The 12,556-nt window shown below is 42.6% G+C and overlaps 1 protein-coding gene across 4 annotated transcripts in view; it reads right to left on the reverse strand.

Annotated features, from left to right (window-relative positions):
- The window catches only part of LOC140389792 (sodium-driven chloride bicarbonate exchanger-like), a 548,473-nt gene that overhangs the window by 280,017 nt on the left and 255,900 nt on the right, over positions 1 to 12,556 (reverse strand). For 3 of the 4 annotated variants that reach the window (XM_072474325.1, XM_072474340.1, XM_072474346.1), the window contains exons 7-8: positions 5,591 to 5,641; positions 5,005 to 5,093 (exon numbers count right to left, since the gene is read on the reverse strand). In XM_072474325.1, the coding sequence (XP_072330426.1) occupies positions 5,005 to 5,093; positions 5,591 to 5,641 (140 nt within the window). The remainder of the gene's footprint in view (positions 1 to 5,004; positions 5,094 to 5,590; positions 5,642 to 12,556) is intronic. The other variant, XM_072474332.1, reaches the window with a different exon arrangement.

Genomic DNA, 12,556 nt, shown 5'->3' on the forward strand with positions numbered 1-12,556 from the left:
GGCTTCAGCAACGTAGACAGCTATCCAACTTTAACCCTCATCGCCAGTTCTGTGAGACCACGAAGAATCCAGCAAGCGTTTGTAGAGTCAAACAGAAAGTAACTTTTTTTTCAATAATATGTATACAGCAGCAGTAGTTCACCTCTGCTTCCTTCTCTAGCCAGTGCCACACTGGCCTGCGCTATTTATACAGATGTAACTACTAATGATTGCTTGCCCCTCCCTCCACCCTCATTGGGGGAGTTCATACCCCCCCCCCAAGAGTCATGGGATAACCAATAGTCCCCAGCTAATAGCAATCAGGCACGTTATATTAGGTATAAGTTCAGGGTCAAATAGGATGCCAAGGGTGCCAATGGTCTGGTCCAGTCTCAAGAGTTAACAATGAGAGGGATGAAGTTTGTGGAAAGGGGACAGAGTTTATGGCAGGGATAAAATATAATGGCTTTGGTGTTCCAATATTTAATTGGAGGAAATGTCTGCTCATCCAATGCTAGATATTGGACAAGAAAAGTAATAAAACAAAAGTGAAGGGGTGATGATAGGTGTTGATGAGATGGAGCAGGTTATTGGCAGTATATGTGTGGAATCTGGCATTTTGTTGCCAAAGGGCAGCATGTAGATGAGAGATATCCTTGATCCAAGTTTTGGATGAGCTATAGTTTAGGAAGGATGCCAGATGTGAAGCCTGCCAGGACAGCATTGGAGTAGTCATGTCGAAAGGTAAAAAATATATGATTAAGGGTTTCAACACCAGATGAGCTGAGGCAGGGCTGAGACGGGCAATCTTACTGGACAAGGATAGATCCATTTATAATTGTGATAATTAATGTATGGTTAAGCTGAAGAACTACTGCAAAGAATAGTCTATCTTACAAACAATTCTGCATGTCTATAACAATTTTATAACATGTGGATATAGACATCATTTACAATCAAATCATGGAAAACTTCATTTTGCATAACAAGAACTGTTCCTGAGGTGGCAAATTTGTCAGTGTCTAATACAGGGACGTATTTAGAAATTGAGAAGAAAAGTAAGAATGTGAGTCATAATAGACTGATCTGATATATCCCATGGTAGTCATTTAACAAAGCATTATCAAAGATCTGGGATAAGAGTCTTCATGGCCTCTCACCCAGGCAATAATGCAAGGCAGAGGGGTACAAAATACATCTAAAATACATCTCGACTACCCATCCACTATCTTAAACATTCACGCCCTCTACCACTGATGCACAATGGCAGCAGTTTGTACCATCTACAAGTTGCACCGCTGCAACCTGTTGAGGCTTCCAAACCTGCGACATCTCCCACCGCGAGAACAAGGAGAGCAGATGCATGGGAATATCGCCACCTGGAAGTTATCCTCCAAGTCACACACCATCCTGACTTGGAACAATATTGCCATTCCTTCACTGTCGCTGAGTCAAAATCTTGGAACTCCACAATAATAGCACGGTGAATGTGCCTATACCACATGGACTATAGCAGTTCAGGAAGACAGCTCACCACCACTTTCTCAAGGGAAATTCGGGTTGGGCAACAAATACTGGCATGTCCAGCACTACTCTTCAACATTGTTTTACAACCGGCCTTTTATCTTAGCTTGGATTCCAATGAACGGTATTTACCCAATCCATTTAGCATTTATGATACATTTCATCCTCAAACTAGGCCATGCATAAAATACTGTTAATAGAGTCTGTGCTTTGGCCGTTAGCAAAAAAAAACATAAATGGAGATTAACATCAGCCTCAGCCAGTTTTGAAGCTGCTTAATTTGGGTTAATTGGAAAGCAGTATTTGCTAATGGGACATTTTATTGCAATTTCTATTTCTTTGGGCAATTCAAATCACATCTGCTAAAGCTGACAAGCAATATTTCTTGTTTTTAAATTCTGTTCCACAGAAATTGTTTCTAACTGTGCACTTACATGGCTATTTTTCATGTGAGAGTACCTTCAAGAAATGGGTGCTTCAGAAATGTACCTTTAAGAAATGGGTGTTTATCAGTGATGTCAGAGTGTGGGTGGAGCTGGGCTGTCTGTCAGATTTTTACTTTCATTTTAGGCTGTTTGCTGCAGGGTGTGTTTTAGTTTTATTTTCAGTGTTGCAGCTGAAGCCAGACACAGCAGCTGCACTGCTGTTCTCTCTGCCATGAAAAGACTATCTCTTGATCATTTGGTGAATTCAGAACTATAAATGTTTTCAGTAGTGACTTTAACCTGATGTGCTTCTATTAAAGGTTTTGTTTTTAAGTCATATGGATGTTACAAGGAAAACTGAAAGGATTACTTAGTGTTGTAGTCTTTGGGGGTTGTATTTGAATTAATGGTTGCTAAGATGTTCACTGTACGTTTTAAAAAGGTGAACTTGAGTTCATAGAATAAACATTGTTTTGCTTTACAAAATACGTTTCCATTTCTGCTGTCCCACACCTGTAGAGTGGGCAGTGTGCTTCCCATACTACAATCTCTTAAAAGATGTGGGTTAGGTGAACTCCATGATACACTTTGGGGTTCTCTAAACCCTGGCCCATAACAAATTGACCATTGTGGAAAATAAAATAATTTCCCTGTTCAGTGAAAACATCATAAGCTCTGTGGTCAAATATAAGGGATCAACAGAGTTTCTTGCTCACTTCATGGACAATGCAATTCCTGATGCATTCACGTTCCAGCCAGCAACAGTAAATGTATATTTAATGATATGGAATAAAGGGGGCTTGTTTAGCTCAGTGGGCTAGGCAGCTTGTTTGTAATGCAGAACAAGGCCAAAGCGCGGGTTCAATTCCTGTACAGGCTGAGAATTCTGAATTCTCCCTCTGTGTACCCGAACAGGCACCGGAATGTGGCGACTAGGGGCTTTTCACAGTAACTTCATTGCAGTGTTAATGTAAGACTACTTGTGACAATAAAGATTATTAATTATTTTTAAAATTCAGCTCAGATCTTCCCGGCCCCAAGTCAGTCGTGGAGTTTGCACATTCTCCCAGTGTCTGCGTGGATTTTTCCCCCACAACCCAAAAGACGTGCAGGATAGATGGATTGGCCACGCTAAATTGTCCCTTAATGGGAAAAAAATAATTGGGTACTCTAAATTTTTATTTTTTTTTATTTTTTTAAATCAGCTCAGATCAGAAAGTCAGCCCAATGCTCTTAAAACTGCTCAGCAACATTGACGTAGAGTTTCTATTAGAGGTGGCTCAGTAGCACAGTGATTAGCACTGTTGCTTCACAGCTCTAGGGACCCAGGATCGGTTCGTTCTCCCTGTGCCTGCGTCGGTCTCTTCTGGGTGCTCCAGTTTCCTCCGAAAGACGGGGTTGTTCAGTGAATTGGACTTTCTGAACTCTCCCTCTGTGTACCCGAACAGGCGGCGGAGTGTGGCGACTAGGGGATTTTCACAGTAAGTTCATTGCAGTGTTAATGTAAGCCTACTTGTGACACTGATAAATATTATTATTACCTACATAAAACATAGAATCTGATACATGGAACATAGGAATTAGGAGCGGAAGTAGGTAATTTAGCCCTTCGAGCCTGCTCCGCCATTCAAATAGATCATTGCTGATCTCCTCCTGCTCTCAAATCCACCTCCCTACCTGTTCCCCTTATGCCTTCAACTCGTTTTTTTAATGAGAAATAGAATAGAAACCGTACAGTGTAGAAGGAGGCCATCCGGCCCATCAGGTCCGCACCGATTCTCCTAATGAGCACCTTACCTAGGCCCACTCCCCCACCCTATCCCCATAACCCTACTTAATTTGTACATCTTTTGACAGTAAGGGGCAATTTAGCGTGGCCAATCCATCTCCACCCATGTCACCCAAGGCCGCTATTGATCTTGGGTCCCTAGCGCTGTGACGCAGCAGTGCTAACCACTGTGCCACCCTGCCGTCCATACAAACGTGGGGCCACGTGGGATTCAAACACGGAACCTTTCGCAATTCAAGAATGTAACAGAACATAACAATTTCTATTTTTCCATTAAAAAGTAATCATTGATGTAGTTTCATTCATACAGCTGAAAATGGGTTCATCAGCAATTATACACATTTTCATTAATGGTAGTCAGCATTTCACTAGTCAGTAAATTAATTTCAAATCACTGAAAATGACTTTAAAAAAAACTATACTGAACAATTTAATAATCTAATTTTGTAGACTACTCTGTTTCTTAGTAAATTAATTTTTTTTTGAGAATGAAAATACTTTTAACATGTGCCTATTAATGTCCGAGTGCTGAAGAGAATGGGTGCTGCTTGGAGATCCTTATCAACCCAATGTGACTGATGAAATCTCATAATTTTGACTTGCTGGCATGGTGGGTTTTGTGGACAGAGGGGCCTGATTCAAGTAAACTGAACCTTGTACCAGCAGACAATACAGCAGAAAACATGAACCCACGTGGTTTGGGTATAACTCAAGTGCACGATCTTTTGAATTTGTTTGGCCAATTATGCCCAGATTATGGGGCAGCACGGTAGCATAGTGGATAGCACAATTGCTTCACAGCTCCAGGGTCCCAGGTTCGATTCCGGCTTGGGTCACTGTCTGTGCGGAGTCTGCACGTCCTCCCCGTGTGTGCGTGGGTTTCCTCCGGGTGCTCCGGTTTCCTCCCACAGTCCAAAGATGTGCAGGTTAGGTGGATTGGCCATGTTAAATTGTCCTTCGTGTCCAAAATTGCCCTTAGTGTTGGATGGGGTTACTGGGTTATGGGGATAGGCTGGAGGTGTGGGCTTGGGTAGGGTGCTCTTTCCAAGAGCCGGTGCAGACTCGATGGGCCGAATGGCCTCCTTCTGCACTGTAAATTCTATGAAATCTATGAAATCTATGCTGATATAACTGGCAGAAACATGCAAAAACTTGACCATAGAACATGTTGCAGCCATTGACACCAATCCATCATGAAAAAACGAGGAAAAACTGCTCCGCTCAACATTTTTTTGTTATTTTTGTTTTGTTTTAATCATCTGAAAATCTGTCAAAGAAACGACTCACCTTGCTAAAATCAACAGTACTGTTCTCTCGGCTGACGTCAGTTTTGCCTTCCAAATTAGCGGGTGCAGACTGTGGTGAGATCATGTGACCTGAGTTAAAGGAAAATAATAATAGCTCTCCGAAGTAAGTACCAGGTTATTTACAATCCATTCTCTAAGAGTATTAGCGAAAAGTAACTAGAACTAAATAGTACATTGGAAACATGCCTAGATTCAAACCTACAATACTCTTGCAATTAGATTAAGCAAGCCATTCACAATAGTCAGAGATTTTATGATGGATCACATGAAATGCATTAAAGTACAGAAAATGTTCATTAAACAATAATAACAGTGTCAAATAGGATTAGAAGACAATAACTATACTGTTTTAATGGCATCTATTGAGCTATTCTGTTTAAATGAACTCCATCCAAAAACACTAATAGCCAAAAAAAGGCTAATTACATTTCTAACCTGTTCTTTTCAAAAATTACTTCCAGAGAGCCACAATGGTACTCAGCACAGTGCCGCAATGGTAACCAATGTTTTCACCGTGAGATGGAATGTACTCAATGCTTAAGTGATTGGAGTAAACTTTGAATCACCTGAAGCCTTTTGAGGAGAGGTTTCAACATGTCTTGAGGTCTTCCCACCAGCTTTCAATGAGTCAAAAAGAAGGAGTAAGAGAAGCAGAAAGAGTTGAGCCTGTTAGAGATAGGTGCAAATGTGGAAACAAGACACAGAAAACAGATGAGGACTAATGAGGAAATGAACTAACAATGATAGATGTAAGACAAATTTATAGAGAAATACATAAAATGTAATAAAAGTTATGAAATTAGTAAACAGAAAAGGAAAACATAAACCAATGTTATTGACTGGTAAACTAAATCAACAGATTGCATCATAAGAAAATAAGTATATATATATCAGAATAGATTTTCATCCCAAGAGGCAGGTAGCAGAAGTGAAGATATCTCCCAGCCCTGCCCACCCATCTCGGTAGAAAGTGCCAGCAAATGTTGGGGATTTGAGTGATAACAGAAGTCACGCCTGCCGCCCCGGGAAGAGTTTGGAGGCAACCTGAGGAGCTGCTGGATGCCGAGGCGAGCTGGTTAAAAGGTCCACCTAAATGCTCTGGGATTGTACTAATGACAACAAAATGAAGATGAACCTTCTATCCCTTACCCCATAACCTCCACTCTCCATGCCCCATTAAACAACTCATAGCACCTCATACCCCTACCCACCACCCTTGGCCATTCCTATCCTCTATGCCAATTTATCCTGCCCTCCATAGCAGTTCCATGCCTATTGATCACTATATAATGTACAGGACCAATGAACCCTATAGTAACAATAGGATGCCTGAGAAAGCTTTTAAAAATTCAATCATAACTTTCTACATTCTTTTAAAAAATGTTTTTTACTACAGTCCTATGAAGTGTCAATGATCCAGACCCTTTAAAATATCAGTAGCAGAAACTGAAAGTATTTGACAGCTCTTTATCTTGTGTAAATATACATTGTGCAATTGACCGAATAGATCATGGAGCAAGACCAATGTTTTCGCTGGGGTTCAACTATTTCAACAGGCTAAAGGTATATGTGCTCTCAGCCAAGCTTCATTATATATTCTTGTAACTGATCATTGGTTCTGTATGGAATGTATAGTGGGTGAATGGAGCATGTAAGTACCATAGATTGGCATGAAGGTAATGAGAAGCCATGGGAGGTGGGTGGAGGGGTGTAGGTTTGCATGGATGTTATGAGGGGCCATGGGGGATGGATGGAGAGACATAGCTCGACACAGAGGTTATGAGAAGCCACTGGGGTGGGTGGAGGGTCATAGCTTGCATGGTGGGCACGGGTCAAACCGTTTGAATATACTTTTTATAGGAAATCGTGTTCTTTAATAAACTGGTATTTTCTGCATACTCGCGTGTGCTTTAAAAATGGCAGACGGTCCAGGTTTCAGGATTCCTAACCCCATTCCTGGGCTATCTGATTTTTGGGTTGCCTTTAAAGGCTGCAGACTGGTTCCAGTCAAATGTTAATAAAAGTATCAATCATCCAAAGCCTATAAAGTATCAATAACAACAAACATTTGAAATCACTTCACAGTGTGTAAGCAAACATTGTGAAATTGACAGCAGAATCAGAAAGTCTGAGCTGTCAATCAATGTTTTCTCTTGCGAGCAGATGTTTCAAGTAGCTTCATGGTTGTCTGGGCTCTCGGCCATGTCTCATCATGGATGCTTGAGTGAATGACATTTTTAAAAGCAGTTTTTAAAAAACATATCCTACAGTCATCACTACACGGCTCAATGGTTCTACACAGTGTATAGTGGGTCAATGTGCCATAGGCATTGTGCAAGGGCCGTAGCCTGGTATGTGGGGCATGCGTTGCTGTGAGGAGTGGATAGAAGGACAGAGATTGACACAGTTGGTATGAGGAGTAATTTGGGCTAGATGCAAGAGCAGAGCACGTATGGGGGCATATGGGGACATTCATGGTGGGTGGGAGGGGGGGGGCATGAACAGGGCATGGGAAGTATTTGGCGGGTGAGGGGGTGTGAGAAATGAGGGCAGGAGAGCCTTGAGTTTTTATTTTATCAAGGAATAACTCCCACAGTACCCAAGTGGCCCTTTTGAAAAGCACATATCTTCACCGGGTGACCCTATGGCTGCCTACAAACCTTTTCCTGTGGCTCCAGCTGCAACCCCCCCCCCCTCCCCTCCCTCTCCCCCACCTGCCCCCCCCCCTCCACTTCCTCTCCCCCTCCCCGCCCCCCCCCCCCCCCCCGCCCCAAGCAATGACAATCCTGCCTTTGTGGCCACTTTCTCCCACAGCAGGTGGCTGAGCTGGGAATTTTCCTGAGGCCCGCTACCTTCTCAAGGATGAAAGCCAATGGCATTAAGTCAGTTTCCCTCTTCACAGATGCTGCCAGTGCTGCTGTGTATTTACAGGGTTTTCTGCCTTCACTTAAAAGTAACCTAGGTCCAAATTTCACCCTGTACTGCTGGGTATGTTGCTCCATATTGTAGAGCTGTCAGCAATTTTCCACTTTATCACCTTTCTTCAACTCTGAGCCTGAAGCATCAGTTTTGAACTTGGTAACTACACCCTAAGCAGTTTGCTAAATTATTTGTTTTCTGTCTAACTGAAGCCTGACATATTGCTTGCTTCAAGCATGGTTTTTCAAAAGTTATACTCCTTTATGTATTTTGTGACTTATGAAAACATTGGCCCAAATTCTATTAGAGCTCGGCATCTTGTGGCGTGTCCCATTTGTTTGAATTTCATTTTGCTCATTCTTTGTCTTAAAAAAACATCGTGCTGCAAAATGCTGATAATCAGCAAGCAACAAGTCACTTCGGCCTTGGTGAACAATGGGACCAACAGTCTATCTCCTTCGCCAGTGAGGTTTAAGGATAGAGGAAGAAACATAGCAACAAGAGATTTTTTTTAAAATAGGGTGAATGAGAGGCAAATTAGTTATAGAAAAAAAATAAAGAGAGGGAAAGAAAATATAAATTAAGCATTAAGTGCCAGGAATGCCAGTGACACTCACATGCCCAGAACTAATAAGTACGAAAATAACTTAAAAATTAACATTTCAAATTTAAAAAATCTTCAGCAACTATTTACTACCTGCCGGAATGAGACTCCATGGTTACAGCTGTTCCCTTTATGGGCTGGAGAGATTAAGTGTAATTGTAGAAATATAAATCTCATCTTATTCATCATTAACTATCAGTCTTCATTTTTTATGCTGAGTTTAATTTGTTTTAATTGAGAAATGCAGTAATTTCTAGCAACTTAGGGGGACGTTGACAATGAGCCTCTACTTTTAGAAGACTGACAGCAAAGCTGCACAAATTGCATATCCATTTGTGGTGATTTATAAAGCACGGCAGACCATTTCCTCATCAGAAATTGCAGGGCAACTTAAACTCGCCGTTATTTTACCAGCAAATTCTGAGCCTCATCTTCTGCTACTTTATACCAATTGAAATGTTTTGGGTTTTCTGATTACAGGCTGCAAGGTCTTCTATGAAATCAATTTGGGAATTCTCAATACAATTCTTAGTTGCAACGTTCCCACAGAACAAAACTACCCCTAACTCAGTATTAATTCTAAATTCTACTCCGGGAAGCCATTGCGTATTTGATGCATAAAATGTAAAAAAACAATTTGCTGATTCAGTAAGGAGATGTCTCATAGATTAAGTAAGGGTTAGCACAGTGGCTTAGCAAGGTGTATCACACTGGTTCAGTTAAGGGTGTGTCACATTGGCTCAAGGGTGTGTCATATTGAGTCAGTAATAGCACTTCAGTTTTGTAAGGGTTGTCACACTGGAGCAGTAAGTGGGTGCCATACTGGATCAGGAAGGGTGTGTGTGTGTGTGGTATCGCGGCCCCTTTAAGGGGCGAGCATTCGTACTTCACATGACCGGCTCAGGGCCTATTGCACGAGAACCCCGAAAATCGTGAAGACAACCACAACGCCAGTGTTGTATCAGCAGCAGGATGCTCAGCTACCCATGATCATTGTCGAGGGACAATGGCCAAATCTCATGGGACGAGTCTGGCTGTGCCAAATCAAGTTCAATTGGTTGGAAATCTTCAAAATTTCAGATAGTGAAATCTCATGTAAGTATAAACACGCATTCCAGAACACATTGGGTCGAATAAAGGGAGTAAAGGCCAAGATTTATACCAACCCTGATTCCACACCAAAGTTTTTCAGGGCGAGACCCATCCCTTATGCCTTACACCACAAAGTGGAAGGCAAAACTAAACGCCTGGAAGAATTGGGAAGTATCAGGCTCATGCAGTTCCTGAATGGGCAGCCTCCATCAATCCCGTGCTGAAACCGCACCGCTCAGTTAGAATATGCGGGAATTACAAGTTTATGATAAACCAAGCAACTGAAGTAGACAGATGCCCAATTCCATGAATTGAAGACATTTATGTGAAGTTGGCATGGGCCTCTCATACACCAATCTTGACCTCAGTCATGCTTATTTGCAGATTGAACTGGATGCAGATTCACAAATGTTTGCAACAATTAACATGCATAAAAGCATGTTTAAAACAGGACTACCCTTTGTCATCTCCTTGGTCTGTGCAATATTTCAGGCACAATGAGGGATCTGCTCCGGGGCATCCTGAAAGTTGTGGTCTACCTTAATGCTGTCATAGCAATAGGAACATCACATGAAGAGCACTTAACAAACCTAGAAGAGGTGGTAAGAAGATTCAGAGATGCAGGAATATGACTGAAGTGCGAGAAGTGCACTTTTCAAGTTAGAAAGGTCACTTATAGGGTTCAAAGTGGACTTGAAAGGCTTGCACCGACTTGAAGACAAGATGAGAGCCATAAAAGATGTCCCAGCACCTAAGAAGGTGGCAAAATTAAAGTCTTTCCCAGGGATGGTAAACTACTATGGTTGGTGTGTCCTCAACCCAGCACCGATGTTGGCACCACTCCACTTGCTCTTAAGAAAATACCAGCATTGGTATTGGAAGGAACCACAGGAGCAGGTCTGCCAGCACATCAAGCATGCCTTACATTCATCCTGTATTGGTTCACTTTGACCCAGGTAAGCCAATCATTTTAACTTGCGATGCATCGCCATATGGAATAGGTCCTATCCCATAAAATGGAAGATGGCTCAGAGGGGTCAATTGACCTTGCCTCCAGAACTCATCCGGATGTCGAACAGAAAAACGCACAGATCAAGAAAGAAGGTATTGCCATAATCTACAACGTGAAGAAATTTCATTAGTATGTCTATGGTTAATGCTTCACAATAATAACTGAACACAAGTCTCTTTTGGGGCTCCTCCCTGAAGATAAGCCAATACCTCCAACTGCCTCCACCAGGATACAATGGTGCACCTTGTTACTGGCGGCCTATGTTTACATCTTTCAGGATAGGTCAGGCACACATATTTCAATCGCTGATGCACGGAGTTGACTCCTACTTCCAAAGAACCTGGAACCTCCACCAGTGCCTCATGAAATCACCCTGGCACTAAAATCTCTTGACACTTTGCCAGTATCATCAGGTCATATAAAGAACTGAACGCAACGTGACCCTGCCCTGTCCAAAGCGAAGTGCATGGTCTTAACCAGGTGGCACCACGATAAATCTAACCAGTTAAGACTTTACCTCACTCATAAAGATGAACTCAGTTGTAAGGATGTAGCCATACTCTGGGGTTCCTGATGGTGGCCCCACTCCCAGCAAGGAAGCCACTGTTGCAGGAATTGCAGTGTCTATCTGGGCCAAACGAAAATGAAAATGCTAGCCAGGTGCTATATCTGGTGGCCCAGCATAGATAAGGATATTGAACGCATGGTGCGCCAATGCGACCCCTGCCAGGGACAGCAGACGTTGCCACCACAGCCAACTTCCATCCATAGGAATGGCCTGGTCGTCTGTGGACGAGGGCGCATGTGGATTTTTCAGACTTTTTCTTGTGCAGAATGTTCCTCGTCTTAGTTGACGCCCACTTGAAGTGATTGGATGTTCAAGAGATGGGGACAACAATTTCAGCGACCACAATAGAGGTCCTGCGCTGGTTTTTGCTATTCATGGCCTCCTTGAAGTAAGTGCCTGACAATGGCATCACGTTCACTGGAGAAGGGTTTCAGCACTTGGTCCGAACAAATAGGATAGCGCCCTATCACAGAAGGTTATATTATTAACTTTCTGTCCCATTTCTCAACCAAATAAAATTATTTGTTTGCAATATTTTCCCATGTTGCCCATTTCTGCCTGCTGCCTGACAAGTGCAGCTTGTTTCTGATGAGTGCAGCTCATTTGTGATGAGTGGTAAGATGAGACTTAAAGAGAAGCAGTGGGTGTCTGCTAGTTGTTGAGCTGCTTCATGTTGGGGAATTATTGAGGTTGTGCTAAGTGGGTTCAGAGTGTGACTTCATGGTGGTGCACCCAGTTAATCAAACTAAATTGTGTAGGAATTAGGCCACACTGGGGAACAATGTGCAACATTGCTGGCATATCTACCTCATCACATTCCTCCTCCATCTGTTTCTCCTCCTCCTGCTTCCCTGACTTCTGAACAGCAACTCTGCTCACTACCTTCTTCCACCTGTAGTCTCAATTCTCATCACTGCATCATGTTGCACACCATGTTCAGTCTCGGGATCTGTGCAGGTGCAGACTGAAGGGCTCCCATATCTATCCAGTTGCCTAAAGCCCATCTTCAAAATCCTGATTGCTTACTCAAAGATGGTTCATGTGGTTATGTGATTCCAATTGTTTTTTCCCGGGCCTCATTGTTGGGGCTTTTAAAACGTGTCATCAGCTGTGTCTTCAGTGGATAGCCTTTGTCTCCTACGAGCCAGCCACTATCTCTGCTTCAAGGCTCAACGAGCGTTGGGAGGGCGAATTGGCACAGGACAAAATCATCATGGCAGCTCCTTGTGAATCTTGTGCATCCATGCATGGTGAACATTTTGCAGTTACACGTGAAGTGGAAGCTCTTGAGAATGATGACGACTCCAGGTTTATTTGGGGGCATTTTTATTGCCACG

The sequence above is a fragment of the Scyliorhinus torazame genome, chromosome 2 (assembly GCF_047496885.1).
Source record: "Scyliorhinus torazame isolate Kashiwa2021f chromosome 2, sScyTor2.1, whole genome shotgun sequence".
NCBI classification, from domain to species: domain Eukaryota; kingdom Metazoa; phylum Chordata; class Chondrichthyes; order Carcharhiniformes; family Scyliorhinidae; genus Scyliorhinus; species Scyliorhinus torazame.